Source organism: Erythranthe guttata, chromosome 9 (assembly GCF_056151865.1).
Source record: "Erythranthe guttata isolate IM_541 chromosome 9, IM_541, whole genome shotgun sequence".
Taxonomy (NCBI): domain Eukaryota; kingdom Viridiplantae; phylum Streptophyta; class Magnoliopsida; order Lamiales; family Phrymaceae; genus Erythranthe; species Erythranthe guttata.
Genome location: NC_142541.1, coordinates 2,204,884 through 2,223,925, shown reverse-complemented (window position 1 = coordinate 2,223,925; position 19,042 = coordinate 2,204,884). Strand labels below are relative to the sequence as shown.

The 19,042-nt window shown below is 35.6% G+C and overlaps 3 protein-coding genes across 3 annotated transcripts; all 3 read left to right on the top strand.

The window, feature by feature from the left end:
- The first annotated feature begins 237 nt into the window (after positions 1–237).
- On the top strand, positions 238–4,245 carry LOC105952122 (glutathione hydrolase 2). The gene is made up of 7 exons (XM_012975637.2): positions 238–250; positions 414–736; positions 1,938–2,462; positions 2,921–3,153; positions 3,268–3,523; positions 3,626–3,763; positions 4,024–4,245. The coding sequence occupies exons 1-7, from the start codon at positions 238–240 to the stop codon at positions 4,243–4,245; spliced, it is 1,710 nt and encodes a 569-aa protein (XP_012831091.2).
- A 4,369-nt stretch (positions 4,246–8,614) lies between these two features.
- On the top strand, positions 8,615–12,393 carry LOC105952123 (glutathione hydrolase 2). Its single transcript, XM_088823362.1, has 5 exons — positions 8,615–9,121; positions 9,501–9,733; positions 10,781–11,036; positions 11,170–11,235; positions 12,166–12,393. The coding sequence occupies exons 1-5, from the start codon at positions 8,615–8,617 to the stop codon at positions 12,391–12,393; spliced, it is 1,290 nt and encodes a 429-aa protein (XP_088679488.1).
- A 1,392-nt stretch (positions 12,394–13,785) lies between these two features.
- LOC148767859 (glutathione hydrolase 2-like) lies at positions 13,786–17,894 on the top strand. The gene is made up of 7 exons (XM_088823266.1): positions 13,786–13,906; positions 14,100–14,428; positions 14,713–15,231; positions 15,601–15,836; positions 15,916–16,171; positions 16,491–16,628; positions 17,525–17,894. Exons 1-7 carry the CDS (start codon positions 13,894–13,896, stop codon positions 17,750–17,752), a joined length of 1,719 nt encoding a protein of 572 aa, XP_088679392.1. The 5' UTR covers positions 13,786–13,893; the 3' UTR covers positions 17,753–17,894.
- The last annotated feature ends 1,148 nt before the right edge of the window (positions 17,895–19,042 follow it).

The window sequence follows — 19,042 nt, the reverse complement described above, 5'->3', positions numbered from 1 at the left end:
CAATAAATAGTGAAAAATCAAAATGTATCACTTTACAATTCAACTAGTAAATAGTTGATAGGTTCTAATAAATGCCATTTTCTTCATGTGGAAAGCAAAAGGTAGCAAAAGATTATGTAGTAGTAAATAATGTTCTAATCAGCTCTGCCAATTTTCAATCATTTGAGGTAAGGAGGTTCATTTTTTATACGATGATCGAACTCGACACTACTTATCGCAGCTTCATTTCTTCTCACAATGTCCGAATGTGGTAAGCACATCCGTTTTCGTACGCTAATTCTCACCATTTACGGAAAATACTTCATTTTAGTTGCCGATATTTCCGATGACACGAAAGTAACAACAAGACTATCGTGATTTTTTAATGACAATGATAAGTTTTAAATCTCAAAATATTAAATATTAATGAACAGGGCACGGTCTTGCGGTTCTCTTGTTACTACTTTCGTCTTCGGCTTTTGTCCTCAAAAGTGCCGATGCTGCCAGAAAGACGAGAGCTGAAGGGAGACACGGTGTTGTAGCGACTGATGATACGGAATGCTCTAAAATTGGAAGAGACGTACTTAAACGAGGAGGGCATGCTGTCGATGCTGCAGTGGCTGCTACACTATGCATTGGTGTTGTAAGCCCAGCTGATAGTGGTCTCGGCGGAGGGGGATTTATACTCGTCCGGACAGCTAATGGAGAGGCGGAAGTGTTTGATATGAGAGAAATGGCACCGGCACTAGCGACAAAGGTTCGTTTTATTTCTCGGTATCTTTTCTTTCATCCATGCTTTCCATTTTTCTGATTACTAGTACTATAACTAATCAGAAGCCTCAAGAATCAATTATTCAATTTTCCATTTGTGGTTTAAATTAAGACTGTATTTGCGTTACAATATTTTGCTATTGTTGAATTAAACTAAAGGGCAAATTACGGTGACATTATGAGATACGGTCAAATTGCAAAAAAAAACCTCTTGTTTATATAATTACAGTTTATATAACTACAGCTCAACTATGTATTATTTTACGAAAAAATCCCTCCAGTTGGTAAATTTAGGGGTGTTCATTCGATAAAAATAGTACCGAAATTTCATACCGTTTAGAGTTCGGTTCGGTAAATAACCGAAATACCGAAATTTTTATTAGAAATATTTAAGAAATTGATTTTTTAATTAATTTTTTTTTTATATATATATATATATATATATATATATATATATATATATATATATATATATATATATATATATATATAAAACACGGAATATCACAACGAATTGCGGTTCGGTATTCGGCATGTAATGAATTTTCGTTCGGTTCAATTTGATCGGTTTATAAACTGGATGAACACCACTGGATAAATTTGACACTGTAAGGGTGGACAAGTAAGACAATACATAGTTGAGGGGGTGGCTGTAATTATGCAAACAAGAGGTATTTTTTCGCAATTTGACCTTACCTCAGTGAGTGACTGTAATTTGTCCTAAACTGAAAGAGCTCCGATGCTTGGTTCTCGTGATTAGGGGGGCAAGTTGGAACGAAAATTCCAATTTCCACCAGTTCCATTTTTGGAACAACTTTTTTCATTCCGACTTCCGAAAATCCGATTTCCGAATTGTTTTCCGATTTTTTTGGATTGGAATTGAAATCGAAATTATATAAAAAAAATTTGAATTTCCGATTTTCGATCCGATTTAATTTCCAAAATTAATTCCGAAAAATTCCATTTTTTTCCAAAAAAATCACCTATAAATAATATATATTATATAATACTTATTCTAAGTTTTTTGTTTTTGAAACATTGATTTGATTTAAGTTTAGTTTTATCATTTTGACATATTGAATTATTGTTAGAAGTTTTATTAGATATTATGATATGTTTTATTTATTTATTTTTATTTTTATTTTTAACTGAAATTTAGTAGTTATTAGTTTTAAATTATTTTTTAGGATATGTTCACTAATAAGTCTGAATCCGAGTGGAAACACGGAGCTCCATCCATAGCCGTTCCCGGACAGCTGGCAGGTCTATACACAATCCACCAAAAATACGGAAAGCTTCCGTGGGAGTCGATTGTAAGCCCAGCCGAGAAACTAGCTCGTCGAGGTTTTCGAGTTTCGCAGTCTCTCTTTAACAAAATGGTGAGTGAAGAGTCAGCCATTATGGCCGACGACGATCTTCGAAGCACATTTGCTCCCAACGGACAGATGCTCGTCGAAGACGACGTCCTTCGTCGTAAAAAGCTAGCGGACACGCTGGTGAAAATAGCCAAACACGGCATGAAAATGTTTTATAATGGATCGATAGCAACAAAGCTGGCAGAAGAAATCCAATCTAGAGGCGGGATAATCACCAAGGAAGACTTCCAAAAATATCGAGTTGTTACGAGAAAGCCTTTGGTTGCTCACGTACTAGGAGGACATAAATTGCTTACGGTACCGCCTCCAGCATCGGGAGGTGCAATGGTGATTCTTGTAAGTTAATTTATAAACAACCTCTAAATCATGAATAATTTTTTTTTTTGTTAAATAGCACTTAACCCCCTTGTGGTTACAAGTTTTTGCAGATGACCTTCTTATGCTTTTCATATCAGCACATGGTTGATGCGGGTAGCTTTCGTTAGTTTTTTCATCAAACTTAACCGCCGGTGTCAAACGTCAAAGTAATTTTTTTGCAGATGACCCCCTTGTGCTTTCATTTTCTCTTTCATTTTTTGAAGATGACTCCCTTGAAGTTTGACACACACGGTTAAGTTTAACGGAAAAACTAACGGAAGCTAAACCATAAACCACAAGGGGGTTATGTGCTGACATTACGAGCACAGAAGATTCATCTGCAAAAGCTTGTAACCTCAGAGGATTAAGTGTTATTTACTCTTTTTTTTTTGAAATTATTTGTTAAATTGGGCGTTATTTATATAATGACGTGACAGATTCTCAAGACTCTTTCCATGTACAATAACACGAGGGTTCCTGTCCCACTGTTGGTGCACCGGACCGTCGAGGCACTAAAATACGCGCTTGCGATGAGGATGGATCTAGGAGATCCTGGATTTGTTAATGTTACAACTACCTTGAAAAAAATGATTTCAACCAGGGTCGCGGAAAAACTGAAGACCCTCATAAATGATAACAGAACATTTGATCCTCCGCATTACGGCAGCAAGTAAGCAATGGTTTCTATTGCTCACTTGCTCTATTTTCATTACAACTGCACGTACGTTGGGGCAAAACTACTCTGTTTTATCCATCATTAAATTCCCATTGTTTCCGACTGCAGATGGGCTCAGCTAGACGATCACGGCACAAGTCATATATGCATCGTTGACCAACACCGGAATGTCGTCACGATGACGACGAGTATAAACACTAGATTTGGGTCGCTCATTATGTCACCAAGTACCGGGATATTCCTCAACAATCAGATGTACGATTTTTCCATTCCAACGTCACAAGTTAGGCCAGGAGCACCGGCAAATTATGTCAGTCCATTTAAAAGGCCTTTGTCGTCAATGGCCCCTATTATTCTCGAGAAGGTACGAATTTTACTGCCTTATGCTTCTTTTCATATCTTTAATGCCATGTACTGTAAACACAATAATATTACTGTCAACCACATTAATATTATTCTTTTCCAGGATGGAAGGTTAAGGGTTGTCATAGGTTCTGCTGGAGGTCTGCTGATACCTGATGCAGTGACTCAGGTCTTAATTAATTTCTTCATCTTAAAAATGAATACTTATGATGCTGTCAAGGCTCCAAGGTTTTATCACAAGGTAAGACTCCAAGTCGATTTCTAACTGCCCCTTTTTTTTGTCCTTTTTTCATGATTAAGGATGGAAATTAGACAGGTCGGATCAGATTTGAAATATTTGAAATGGGTGGCTGTAAAATTCGAACTCAGAACATTTTTTCACTTGATCTGGCTCTGATACCATGTTAAATGATCATCTCAACCAAAAGTTTAAGTTTTTAGTGAAATTTATCATTTAATATAAAATATTTCCGGTACTAATCAAGCGACTATTACATGCAGTTATATCCAAATGAGATTCGATTTGAGAACTACACATCCAAAAATCGTGGTGAGACGTTCCAATATTCGTCCACGACATGGACGGAACTGGAGAAAAAGGGTCATAAGGCGGACCGTGCATTTGGTTTGACGACATGCCAATTCGTGGTTCAAAAATTGAAGAGTAGTGAGCTTATTGCTATTAGTGACCCGAGAAAAGGTGGATTTCCAGCAGCTTATTGATCTCATTCTATTTTCTATTCTCTTTTTTTTCGCGCTTCTCTTGTGGGTTTATTAGAGAGATGAAGATGAGATTTAGAGCTTGTAATTGTGTTTCGATGATGCAAACTCATTGTTGTTTGGAAGTTATAATATGCGCATTGTTTGCATTTTTTTTTTTGTTTTTCGTGTGGGGATTTCGGATTTGAGCTTAGCTACTGATTAACTCTTCCTAATTCCGATTTACTATGACTTGTATGTGAGGCTTAGGGTTCGTTTTGCAATGTTGGTGGGATTGATAAGATTGATTGAATCGGTTAGTTTATTCATGATATTTCAGGGTAAACAACATAAAACCCCCCGTGTTAAAGAAAATATGCGCCAAATTACCTTGTGTTTTTTTTCTTGCGTAAAATTCCCTTGTGTCTCATTTTACTTTGCACGAAATTCCCTTTTCCGTTAAAAGTTACTAACTATAGAGAGGATTTTATGCAAAAAAAAATTCATAACAAAGGGGGATTTAGTGCATATTTTCTACAATACAAGAGGATTTAATGCAAAATTAATTTATTCGTTTAAATTTTATATCATTTTCTTAAATTAAGTCGAACACTTTTATTCAGTTACAATGAAAAATAGAAATTTAATAGGTGTGGTGAATGTTTTTTTAAAAAAAATTAATTTTTATATGATATAATTTATCAATGCATTAAAAATTTGATTATTTAAAATATGTAATTATTTTATTAGAATTATTATATATTTTTATAATTTATTATGAATTAATTTTATGTGAAAATGACATAAATAATTTGAGAAGTCGTTCCAACTTCCATCTCGAATATTATTATTTTAGTTTTCATATTTAAAATTTAATAGATGTATTCGAATTAATATAAGAAAATAACTTGAATTTTAAATGAATAAATTAATTTTGCTTAAACCTCCTTGTGTTGCAAAACCATGCACCGAATCCCCTTATGTTAAAAAAAACTTGAATAAAATCTCTTCTATATAGTTTACGGTGTTAACTATTAATGGAAGAGGATTTTATGTAAGAAAAAATGAAACACAGGGGGTGTTACGCAAGAAAATAATACAGGGGAATTTGGCGCATGTTTTCCTTACCACAAAAGGGTTTTATACTCTTTACCCGTCAAATTAGAGGAAGTTTGCAGCTGGTGAGTATCTTGAACTGAAATTGTAAATTATTTAAATTTGCAATTTATTGTTTCTTCATGTTAATGCCAAATGAGGGTAGATGTCGTTACAAGCTTTTACAGATGATCCCTTGTACTCGTAATATCAGTACATAATTCCATGTGGTTACAAGTTTTTGCAGATGATCCACTTATGCTCGTAATATCAGCACATAACTCCTTGTGGTTTAGGGGCTAATTTCCGTTAGTTTTTCCGTCAAACTTAATCGTCTGTGTCAAACTTCAAAAGAGTCATCTGTAAATTCAAAGGAAAAATACTTTGAATTTTGACACAGACGGTTAAGTTTGACGGAAAAAAATAGATTTTTATTAAATTAGAATTTTGAAAAAGTTGATTGAGATAAATTCAAAAGATATATCATTAAATAGTGAAAAAATCCACAAGTATATCACTTTACAATTGAAAATGGTTGATAGGTTCTAATAAATGTCATTGCCTTCATGCCGAAAGAAACTAGAAGATTAGGATAATTTAGAAGTAAATAATGTCTTAATCTGCTCTGCCAAGTTTCTCTCACTTTGGTAAAAAGGTGTCATTTTTTTTTATACAACGATCGAATTTCACATTTCTTAGCGCTCTTTCATTTCTTCGCACAATGTCGAGACGTGGTAAGCACATTCGCTTCTTACGCTAATTCTCGATAGCTTTTCGTATTACTGAACTTGTTATTTCCTTTTGGTTTATAGTTTGTCCAACATCGGGAGGTCGACATCGTATCGCGGTTCTCGTGTTACTACTTTCGTGTTTGGCTTTTGTCCTCAAAAGTGCTGATGCCGAAAAAATACGTCCGATGGTTTCAGGAAAAAACGGTGTCGTAGCCACCGATCAAACGGAGTGCTCTATAATCGGGAGGGATGTACTTAAAAAAGGAGGGCATGCCGCTGATGCTGCAGTGGCGGCTACACTCTGTGTCGGTGTTGTGAGTCCAATCGACAGCGGTCTCGGTGGCGGTGGATTTATACTTGTCCGGCTGGCTAACGGAGAAGCTAAAGTGTTTGACATGAGAGAAATTGCACCTGGCCGAGCATCTAAGGTTCGTTTCATTACTCGATATATTCTCTCTGATATATAGTATCATAATTAATCGATCAAATTGAGATTCTTTCCGTTTGTGGTTTAAGATATATCGCTCATTTTCGTGCAAAACTATGTAGCATGGAAACTTCAAGTTTTTAACGTATCTGTGTTTCGGACACGTGTCGTGGCCGACACATGTAGGACACCTTATGAGCCATTTTGCAGTTTCTGAAAAGTTGGAAACATGTTTGGATAACAAATTTTCAAATATTTATGTTACTTCCCTAATTATTTACATAATTTAATAATTAGTCGCAAATAATAGTTGATAATATTATTTATTTTGAATATATTTGTATGGAAATATATAAAAAGAATTTAGACATAAATAAAAGGATAAAATGCACTTCACCCCCTACAAATTTCTTATTTTCGCCTTTTCCCCCCTACAAATTAAAAAACTAGATAACCCCCCTTCAAAATATTATTTTGGTTGCACTCTGCCCCATAAGCCAATTTTTGGTGGGCATTGTGCAACAAAAATAACATTTTAAAGGGGCAATGTGCAAAACGATAATGTTTTAAAGGGGTAACGTGCAACAAAAATAACATATAAAGGGGCTACGTGGGGAAAATTGCAGTTTATGTCCCTAAACTTTACCACTAAAACGATTCATGTCCTCAAACATTTCAATCCACAAAATATGTCCTCAAATTTGCAACTTTTGATCACTTTATGTTCTGCCGTTAATGCCGGCAGCTAACTTCGACGGAAATAGCACGCGTGGCTCACGTGCCGTCTATGTGGCCGTTAAATGTCGAGCTGTACAACACCCAGTGCCTACTTGGTCGACGAAACGTGATGTGGAGCGACACGTCATTCTCCTCCCCTATTTCTATTCTAAAATCCCTAATTCTCCATATCCCCAATGAACCCGTAAATCCAATCCCTAAAACCCCATTTCGAATCCTTCAATTGAGGTGAAATTCGAAAATAACAGAATCGTCTGCGAATCCATGGCAATTTTTCGTGGTGTTTTACCAGCAAAATAGCCCAATAAACAAATGCCGAATGTTTCCTCGATTTCACTTTCATCTTCGGGCTGAAATATCATGTCTTATTCCACTTCGTTGGGGAAGTCGGGGAGTTGGAATCCGTTCTTGGGCACTCTATTCTTGGCAAAAAAAGAATTATATGCAGCTTTGACAGGTGTTGCATGTTTTTTTTTTCCGGAATTGGTTCAGACATTTTGTCGAACACCTTCTGGGCAGGTTCTGAATCTGAGTTGGGTAGGATTTGTGCCATCTTCACCATCCTTGTGCTCGCTTTATTGAGACCACAAGGGGCACAAGCATCAGCAGGCGAAGAATCACACGACCCCAACGTTCTAGAGACGGAGTTGGGAGAAGAATTAAAGCTTCCTCTAAAATTTTTTTCGAAACCAGAAGAGGAGTCGCGTTTACCTTCTTCCTCTCGATTGCAAGCATGTGTTTGCACGTGAATCTGATGTTCTTTGAGAAGGAAAAAACTCTTCAAAGTGTGGGAAAATTAGGGTGTATGGGAACGAAACGTGATTTGGGATTTGGGATTTGGGAGAGTGAGTTAGAGGAAGTTAGTATATTCTTGTGCCACGTCAATATTTAATATTCAAGATATTATTCCACGTCACATTTAACGGCCACATAGACGTCACGTCAGCCACGCGTGCTATTTCTGTCGAAGTTAGCTGCCGACGTTAACGGCAGAACATAAAGTGATCAAAAGTGGCAAGTTTGAGGACATATTTCTTGGATTGAAATGTTTGAGGACATAAATCGTTTTAGTGGTAAAGTTTAGGGACATAAACTGTAATTTTCCCGGCTACGTGCAACAAAAATACTCAATTACGACGAATAGTCCATCGAAATTTTGACATGGGAGCAATGTGCAACAAGAATAAATTTTTGAAGGGAGACATTCACTTTTTAGAATTTTGTGGAGATAAAGTACAAAAATTAGAAATTTTTAGGGGATGATGTGCAATTTGCCTTAAATAAAAACTTGAATATGTTTATATAGCATATTTATAAATATATCCCTATACTTTTAATATTAGCATTTCACTGTTTTCTTCATTCATGTATCTTTTTCGTTTTCTAGGATATGTTCTCGAAAATGACTCGAGCTGAGCGGAAACACAGTCCTCTGGCCATAGGTGTTCCGGGACAGCTGGCAGGTCTATACACAATCCACCAAAAATACGGCAAGCTTCCATGGGAGTTGGTTGTAAAGCCAGCCGAGAATCTAGCCCGTCGAGGTTTCAAAGTTTCGCAATCTCTCTTTAACAAAATGGTCAATGCAGAGTCAACCATTATGTCTGACGAGGATCTTCGAAGCGTATTTGCTCCTTACGGAGAGATACTCGCCGAAGGCCAAACCCTCCGCCTCAGAAAGCTAGCGGACACGTTGGCGGCAATAGCGAAACACGGCATGAAAGACTTTTATAACGGATCAATAGCCGACAGCTTGGCAACATACATCCAACAGAAAAAGGGAATAATAACAAAGGAAGACTTTCAGAGATATCGAGTTATCGTGAGAGAGCCTTTGGTTACTAGAGTATTAGGACATCGGATACTCACTGTGCCGCCTCCTGCATCAGGCGGCGCAGTGGTGATTTCTGTAAGTTCATTTTTTTACTCAATGTCGAATTTGGTATTTGAGATGATTTTCGGAAAAAAAAATGGGGTGTCGTGTTTATTTAAGGGTAATTACGCCTACATCCCTCAGGTATGCTAAAGTAACTTTAATGTCCCTATGGTATCACTCCTGAAACATCGTTAAAACTCTAATGGGATAATGCATTAAATATGTTATTCCTGAAATTAATGGTCCGTTAGAACTTTATCGAAATAACGTATCCAATGCACTATCCTATTTGAGTTTCTAACAATGTTTCAGGTGGTGATTGTAATTTCCGATACCACAAGAACCTTAAAGTTATTTTAACTAACCTCAGGGGTGTTGGTGTAATTTACCCTTTATTTAATGATGTGAACAGATTCTCAAGACTCTTTCCAAGTACAATAACAAGGGTGTTACCGCATCACTTTTGGTGCACCGGACCATTGAAGCGCTCAAATACGCGCTTGCGTTGAGGATGCGATTAGGAGATCCTGGATTTGTTAATATTTCTAGTGCCTTGAATTCTATGATTTCAGACAACACCGCGGAAAGAGTGAAGAACCTCATAAATGATAACAGAACATTTGATCCTCCTCATTACCGCAGCAAGTAAGCAATGATTTCATTGATCTTCTTATGTTAATGGATACTTGAAGATAAAGTAGTCTTAGTTTCTCTATTTCATTACATCTACATGTACATTGGAGAAAATTACTCTTGTTTTTTTAGGATAAATTACAATCACTCCTGAGGTATGGTCAATAAACGAAAAATCCCCATATTTCGATAATTAAAACTATCAGGGGCGGACCCAAGGGGGTTTTCTTGGGGGCTGAAATATCGGGTAGTTTAAGAGAAGATTTTTTTACGGACTAAAGTGTACATAAATAAAAGTTTGGGGGGCGAAAGTGTATTAACTAATACATAAATAACCAAAAAAAAATTGCTTAAATTTTTTTTTTCTTGGGGGGGCGGGGGCCACCCCAGCCATATGCATGGGTACGCCCCTGACAACTATCCTCAATTACGAATCTTCTTACACGTTTATCCTCATGGTGTTAAATTCAACATAATCTTCTAGATGTTGTGGAATGTTCTCTAGTTTGTACTCGTTTTGTGCAAAAATGCAGTTTCTAATGCACCACAATCTGATATATACAATCCAAAAACACATCTTATGATCATCTTGCTTCAAAATGTGGAGGTCGAATAGGATAAAATGGGTACAAAATTGATAATATTCCATATAATCTAGAAGATTCCACTAAATTTGATACGGGATGTGAACGAGTAGGAAGATTTATAGTTGTTGGGTAGTTGTAATTACCCAAACATGAGAGTTTTTTTTATTATTTGATCATACATCAGAGGTGATTTTAATTTACCCTTAAACTTATTAGAGATATTAATACTAAATGATACATTTCACTAATAGCTTCAGCTCTTGGTTGAGGTGGTCATTCAACGTGGTATCATGTCAGGTCAAATAAAAGGTCCTGAGTTTGAATCACAGCGCCACCCATTTCAAATATTTCAAGTGCAAGACTTCAAATGTAATTCGTTTTCACTTGAGGGGCGTATTGAAGATATTAATATTAAATGATATATTTCACTAACAGTTTAAACTCCATTGTTTCTGGTGTTGACACACTGCAGATGGGCTCAGCTAAATGATCACGGCACGAGTCATTTATGCATCGTTGATCGAGACCGAAATGTCATAACAATGACGACAAGTATAAACACTAAATGGGGGTCGAGGATTATGTCACCGAGTACGGGAATATTCCTCAACAATCAGATGTACGATTTTTCAGTTCCGACATCAAAAGGTGCACCGGGAGCACCGGCAAATTATGTTAGTGCATACAAAAGGCCTTTGTCATCTATGGCTCCTATCATTCTCGAGAAGGTCAGAATTTTTTGTTGCAGTGTTACGGTTCTTTTCGTTTCAACTTTTTATGAATGATCCCTTTGGCATCAAATTTGTTTTATTTGAATTTTCTCGTGTATCGAATGATTTTTTTCGTAAATATATTTTCCAGGAGGGAAGGGTAAGAGCTGTCATAGGTTCTGCTGGAGGTATTCTAATACCTGATGCTGTCAGTCAGGTCTTAATTAATTTCATCATCCGAAAGAAGCTAAGTTATGATTCTGTCAAGGCTCCAAGGTTTTATCACAAGGTAAAAAAAAAATATTTACAAGGTTTTATATTTTTTTCGTCCAACGAAAAAAAAAAACACTAATCCCGATTCTGTTGCTAACGGTTTTGGAAAATCGAAATGGAAAAAAAAAATTCCAAAGTCAGAATTTTTTTGATCAGAATCGGCGAAATTTGATTAATATTATATAGGGTAAATTGCAATCACCCGTACGGTATGGTCAAATTACGAATAAACCCCTCCTGTTTGGATGATTACATCTACCTATCAACTATGAATCTTGTACATCTCCACCTTTATGGTATCCAATTCAACATAAGCATCTAGATTCCGTCGATTGTTCTCTAGTTTGTACTCGTTTTGTGCAAAAATGCAGTTTCTGATGTACCACAATCTGATATATACAAGCCAAAAAACACATCTTATGATCATCTAACTTCAAAATGTGGAGCTTGAATGGGATAAAACGGGTCCGATATTGATAATATTACATATAATGTAGAAGATTCCATTAAATTTGAAACCGCAATGGTGGACATGTAATAAGATTTATAGTTGAGGGGTGGTTGTAATTACACAAACAAGAGGGGAGTTTTCATAATTTGATCATACATCAGGGGTGATTGATTGTAGTTTACCCTATAATATATGTTTTTGGGAAAAAGAATTGTAATTATTTTTGAATTAAAACCGGATCGACAATCAGAAATTTCGTACATAATTCCAATTCCAATAAAAGAAATTCAGAAAAAAAAAAAAAGAAAAAAGAAAACCGGAACGAAATTTCAGTACGAATATGGAATCCACGTGACCACAATAAGTTCTTGATTTCAATACGAAAAAATTCTGCTATTTTCATAAGATTATTTTATAATGCAGCTATATCCAAATAAACTTCTGTATGAGAAATACACATCCTTTAGTGGTGACGAGTACATATATCCCTCGGCGACAATATCGGAACTGTCGAGAAAGGGCCATACGGTGAGTGCAGTAACTGCTATGACTACTTGCCAATTTGTGATTCAAAGGTTGAAGGGTAATAAGAGTGGTCTGCTTGTTGCTATTAGTGACCCGAGAAAGAGTGGATATCCGGCAGCTTATTGATCTCGTTTTTTCGGGTTTTTTTTTTTTTTTTTTAAGTGATTCTCTTTGTGGGTTGATTGTACAGTTGGAAGATGAAAATATAGAACTTGTAATGTGGAATATGTTAGTTGAATGCAAAAAGATATGGTTGTTGGAAATTATAATGTGCTTGAGTTGTTTGATTTTTGTATGTTTTTAATGTGTGGGGATTTGAGGTAGCTATTGATTAACTCTTGCTAATTCCATTTTACGGTGTCTTTTAGGCGAGGTTTAACTTCACGTAGGGGTGGAATTTGGAACGCATTTTTCAAAGTACTCATATTAAAGTGCATACGCAAAAAACGATAATGAAAATACGAACCAGAATATTCCGACATGAATACACATCAACAAACATGCACTAAGACTCTCGCACATAAAAACATGCACAAACAGATACGTACACAACAGTACTCGCGCAAAACTGCATGTGCAAATACGCTAATGAAAACACGAACTATAATACTAGGACATGAATAGTGAATACACATAACCAAACATGCACCAAGCTCGCATGTAAAAACATGCACAAAAAGATCATTTGATGAATCATAGAATTTAGGGTTATATACAAATACACCCCTGTACTATGAACTTTGTATCATATACCCCTTGTACTACACATAAATATAAAAATCCCTCTATTGTTACATTTTTTCCAAAATGTGACGAAAATACCCCTGCTAGAGTATATTACAAACATCCTAAAATTACAAACATCTTTACGATCCTATGATTGTTGAGAATTTGAACTATCGAAAGACATTTAAGAAAAAAATGAAGAAATTCAAAATGACAAAAATAAAAGGTTTTATTCAGAATATAAAAAATAATCTAAGCAATAAGATTTTTGTAGAAAAAAAATAAAAATACCAAAATTTCCCAAGTAAAATTGACCCGAAAATGTTAAAGAATATAGTAGAAAATGGCTCAAACAAACCCTTATATTTATAGGCTTCAGTAGGGGTATTTTCGTCAAATTATGGAAAAATGTAACATTAAGAGATTTTTTGTATTTATGTGTAGTACAGGGATATATGATACAAAGTTCATAGTACATGGGTGTTTTTGTATTTAACCCTAGAATTAAATGGTGATTTTGTCATGGGAAAATTGCTTACTATATCGATCAAACTCCATTTATTGTTCGTAGACCACAATCATTAATGATTTTCGGAACCTAATGAGAATGGCTCGACTTTTGAACATAACACTTTGCTCTTTTTTTCCTCATTTGAGAAGTTCATTATTAAGCAATGGCATGTTAGCAATTACTTTTCTAAATGGAGATATACAAAAAATTAATGTCACCTCTATCTGATAGACTGAGAAAGAAGAAAGCAATCGGTTCATCGTGTTGCTACTATTATATCAAGAAGATAAGACTACCGAAGATAATCGATATATTCTCGATATTAAATAATGCTCTAATCTATTAGAGTTATTGATAGAAAAATACTTGTCTTTTTTCTCCATCGCACAATGTTTCTCCACGGTACGTGCATTACTGTTCTATGTCTTGTTTTGTAGGTACCGAATGCTACTGTCGACAATGTACTGATTCCGATGATATGAAATTAAATGATCCGTAAAATTATATGAAATAATTCTTGGTTGTTGAGTTGTATATAAAGTTTCAACCGGGAAAGTAAATGAGTTATTTTAATTTTTAATTTCTTCGATTGCAGTTTGTCAAACGTGTCTACTTAGTTTTGCGATTGCCTTCTCCTTGCTTTTGCTTTTGGCGTCAAATACCGATGCTGCCGGAGGGGAGAGAGTTGTGGGGAAAAATGGTGTTGTAGCAACTGATGAAACGGAGTGCTCTAAAATTGGAAGAGACGTACTTAAACGAGGAGGCCATGCTGTCGATGCTGCAGTGGCAGCTGCATTTTGCTTGGGAGTTGTTAACCCAGCTAACAGTGGTCTTGGCGGCGGAGGATTTATGCTCGTCAGGTCGTCTAAAGGCAATGCTAAAGTATTCGACATGAGAGAAACGGCGCCCGGCCGAGCCTCTAAGGTACATTTGTTGGTCAATAACTTCACTTTTCCTCTTCCAGTTAGGTTTCAGGTTTCAGGTTTCTGGTTTCAGGTTTCAGTTTTTGTTTCAGTATCAATTTCAATTTCAGTTTCAGTATCAATTTCAATTTCAGTTTCAGGTTTCAGTATCAATTTCAGTTTCAGTTTCATACTATTTTGCACTCTCTAAAGGTTGTCCGCGATTTCCTAGGATATTTCGGTATCAATTTCAGTTTCAATTTCATACTATTTTCTACTCACTAAAGGTTGTCCGCGATTTCCTAGGATATGTTTACCGAGAGATTTTCCGAGTATCAAACTGGTCCTCTGTCCATAGCAGTTCCAGGACAACTCGCAGGTCTATACACGGCCCACAAACAATACGGGAAGATTCCATGGGAATCACTCGTGAAACCGGCTGAAAATCTCGCGCGTAAAGGCTTCCTCATTTCGTCGTCTCTTTTCAAGACAATGGATAGTATGAAGTCAACTATCATGGCTGATGAGGAGCTCCGAACCATATTTGCGCCCAACGGAAGCCTCTTGCCCGAAGGCAAGCCCGTTAACTTCAGAAAATTAGCAGATACACTGGCAGCTATATCGAAAAATGGCATGAAAATCTTTTATAACGGATCGATCGCGCAAAAATTAGCCGAAGACATTCAAAACGCAGGTGGAATAATAAAAAAGGAAGACTTCCAGAAATATGAAGTTATTACGAGGAAACCTTTGGTTGCTCATGCATTCGGATACGAAATTGTTACGGCACCACCTCCTACTTCAGGGGGTGCCATGCTAATTCTTGTAAGTAAATACTCCCTCTGTTCCATAATAATTGTCTCTTTTTAAAAATATTTCCGTTCCATATTATCCGTCACTTTAGATTTCCAATACTGCATTAAATGCACTTTTTCCTGTTTTAACCTTATTAATTCAACTCTAATTATTAACTCTCTTATCATATCATTAAATGATCAAGGTTATTTTAGTCCTTCTAGTGTATTTTTTCTAAAATCAAGACACATTTATTGAAATTCTTAATACTTGTGCAAAGCTAAAAACGACGGTTAATTCAGAACGGAGGGAGTATTTTTTTTTTCTTTTTTTTTTGGTTATGCCTTTCTCGAATCGTAGGTTGTGATAATTAGTGTTTGCTTTCGTCTGAAACAACAGATTCTGAAGATTCTTTCTAACTACCAAAAAACAACCGGTGTTTCTAACTCTTTGGGAAAGCATCGTTTCGTTGAGGCATTGAAATACGCACTCGCAATGAGGATGAAGCTTGGAGATCCTCGATTCGTGAATGTCACTAATGTCTTAAAAAACATGATCTCAACAAAATACGCGAAACTGTTGAAGGATCGGATAAACGACAACCAAACATACGAACCTGTTCGCTACGGTAGCAAGTAAGCGTTGTTTTCTATCATATCTTAATGATCTCATTCTTAATTTATTTTAATAGCTACGCGAATTAACCTAATGCAGATGGAGTCAGATTTACGATCATGGCACGACTCATTTGTGCGCAGTGGATAGTCAACGAAACGCTGTTTCCATGACCATGAGTCTGAATTCTTACTTCGGATCACGAGTGATGTCATACAGTACCGGGATATATTTAAACAATCAAATGTACGATTTTTCAATCCCCACATTAAGCTCTCCGCCACCATCGCCGGCAAATTTTATTCAACCGTTCAAGAGGCCTTTATCGTCGATGACACCTACCATTCTTGTTAAGGTAAAGTAATTCGCCTTAAGAATAAAGTAAAATTAGAAATGAAGCTACATATATACCTAGACGATCGCTTTGCGATTAATTGGTTGATATTAATAGACAACTATTGGTTCAAGTTCGTCTTCATATACAGTAGAACATCGATTAAATAATAGTTTCTCCCGGTCCCGACTCGGTGAAAAAGTGTTAAATTATTGACTCGATAATTTAATATTTTGCTAAATAATAGAATTTCCATAGTCTCGACTGTATTAATTTATAGAGGTTTAACTGTATTTTTTTTTTTGTCTCATTGTTTTATCTACTGAAATGTTGCTTTTAGGGCGGACGACTAAAAGCAGTCATAGGTGCAGCTGGAGGATTGCTAATACCTGACGCTGTCACTCAGGTCTTAATAAATAACTTAAACCTGAAAATGGATACACTTACTGCTGTTAACGCTCCAAGATTATACCACACGGTGAGTTTATGTACCTATTAACTGATGCATTTGGGATAATTATACTTTTGGTCCCTATATTATACACTAAAAATGATTTTAGTCCCCATATTTTTCTTGCCACGATTTTAGTCCTCAAACAACCTTTTTTTTTTTTGCAATTTTAGTATGTTTGATTTTGGTGTTAATTTTAAGAGAAATATCACGTGTTTCACACGTGAGAACGCAGAAATAACACCTTTAGCCCCCTTTATTAAATCCATTTTTAAATTAGCCCAAGTTTCACTTTATTGTTACAATTTCGTCCAAAAATTGAATATTGTAAATTAATTTGAATTTTATGTTTTTTCTTCACCTGCCCTTCTTCCCAATGCCACTCTTCTTTCTTTTATTTAATTTATTTATTTATCAATTTGATCTGTAAATATTCAGATAAATTTAAACTTTTTAGTAAATTTACTCCTATTTTATTTTCTTTGGACTAAATTGTAAGAATTAATGTGATATTGGGGCTAAATAAATAATATACGTAAAAAGAGGCTTGAAGTGCACTGTCACGTGCTCCACACGTGTTTTTTCCGTCCAAACTAACTCCAATAATAAACAACGGGATGAAAGTGTCAAAAAATGGTTTGTTTGAGGACTAAAATCGTGGCAAGAAAAATATAGGGACTAAAATTAATTTTGGTGTATAGTATAGGGACCAAAAGTGTAATTATCCCCATACATTTCATTAAAGATTTTGGTTAAGATGGTCATTTAACATGGTATCAGAGTCAGGCCAAAATGAAAGGTCTTGAGTTCGAATTCCACCGCCACCCAGTTCAAATATTTCAAGTGCAATACTTCAAATGTAATTCGCCTGCACTTACAGGGTTACATCGACATGCTAATGTAACGAAGTTGTGTTTCTGCAGCTGTATCCAAATGTGCTTTACCATGAGGTGTACAGTCGAAACGGTAGTGACTACTATTTCGATTCGAATATAGTGAAAGAGTTGGAAAAGAAGGGCCATGTTTTGAGGGAGGCTAGTAGTGGTTGGACTGTATGCCAGTTCGTAGTTCAAAGTTCAAAGGGTTCGAATTCAGGTCAACTTATTGCTGTTAGTGACCAACGAAAAGGCGGATTTCCGGCTGGATATTGATCACCTTATTTTCTCTTCGGTTATTGTTCTCTCTTGTTTTCTTTTTCGTATATTTTTATGTGGTTAATATAGATTTGAAGCGATAGTGGCCGATATATCGAAGTTTGATTTTCTAAGCAGTGCTATTTTGATCAATGTTTTTCGTCGTCTGCCATAAACTTGTTTTTGAGAGACGAAGAGCACTTCATGAAGCTAAAAATAATTAAGAGGTAACTGGTTTACTGTAAGTGATTAGAACACAAAATTATGTACAATATAATATAGGGAAAATTGCATATCACCCCATAAAAAATTCTAATTTTTGCACTTTACCCCCTCAAAATTTAAAAAAAAAAAAAAGTGAATGTCCCCCTTCAAAATGTTATTCTTGTTGCACATTGCTCCGGCAACAAAATTCCGATGGATTATTCATCAGCATTTGAGTATTTTTGTTGCATATTGCCCATTATTTTTGTTGCACGTTACCCCTTAAAAACATTATATTTTTGCACATTGCCCCTTTAAAATGTTATTTTTGTTGCACAATGCACACCAAAAATTGACTTCCGGAGCAAAGTTCAACCAAAATAATATTTTGAAGGGGATTATTCCTTTTTTGAATTTTTAGGGGGAAAGCGCGAAAAATGGAAATTTGTAGGGGGTGAAGTGCTTTTTGTCCTATAATATAATTCCAAACTAGTCAATTCACATGTTAGACTTATGTAAGAAATTAATTTGTAAATACACACAAATCTCAAAGATTATTATGTCAAAACAACGAAACTCGAAAATACCATTATTTGACAAGCCGGAGGGCAAGTTTTGTCTTTTTACGAAAACACCCACATCCACGTATAAGTTGAATGTAAATAATCTCTATACTGTAGCATATATTGTAAATTTTACCTGTCATATATGCATTATTGCTAAGAAAAATTATTGAACAAGCAAGGTGACATAACTTAATGCCCGTTGACGATATCTTTATTTTGTTATAGTTAACTTTTGGGATTCGGCCGACAAAATGAAATGGTTGATGCCTTAACAACGTTATCAAATATTTCCAAATTAAGATCAATTGTATAATATGATATGATGTATGTCCAAAGCTTTTATTGGATTCAAGCGAGGAGTTACGCTTATAATCGTAACAATTTATGAGGTACTTATAATTATTTTTTCAAGAAACTCGGCCCCATTATTCTCATTCATCGTTTGATGAATCGTAGAATTTAATGATGATTTTTTATTGGCAAATTACTTAATCCATTGATGAAACTCCATTTATTGTTCATAGACCAAAATCATTAA

Bases quoted from the DNA above. Each gene is read 5' to 3' on its own strand.
- LOC105952123 (XM_088823362.1), top strand. From the start codon at position 8,615: ATGACTCGAGCTGAGCGGAAACACAGTCCTCTGGCCATAGGTGTTCCG. The intron at 9,122-9,500 runs GTAAGTTCATTT...TGATGTGAACAG, and splicing joins GCGGCGCAGTGGTGATTTCT to ATTCTCAAGACTCTTTCCAA. The intron at 11,236-12,165 runs GTCTTAATTAAT...TTTATAATGCAG, and splicing joins TACCTGATGCTGTCAGTCAG to CTATATCCAAATAAACTTCT.
- LOC148767859 (XM_088823266.1), top strand. The intron at 15,232-15,600 runs GTAAGTAAATAC...CTGAAACAACAG, and splicing joins GGGGTGCCATGCTAATTCTT to ATTCTGAAGATTCTTTCTAA. The intron at 16,172-16,490 runs GTAAAGTAATTC...TGTTGCTTTTAG, and splicing joins CACCTACCATTCTTGTTAAG to GGCGGACGACTAAAAGCAGT.
- LOC105952122 (XM_012975637.2), top strand. The intron at 2,463-2,920 runs GTAAGTTAATTT...ATGACGTGACAG, and splicing joins GAGGTGCAATGGTGATTCTT to ATTCTCAAGACTCTTTCCAT. The intron at 3,154-3,267 runs GTAAGCAATGGT...TTCCGACTGCAG, and splicing joins CCTCCGCATTACGGCAGCAA to ATGGGCTCAGCTAGACGATC.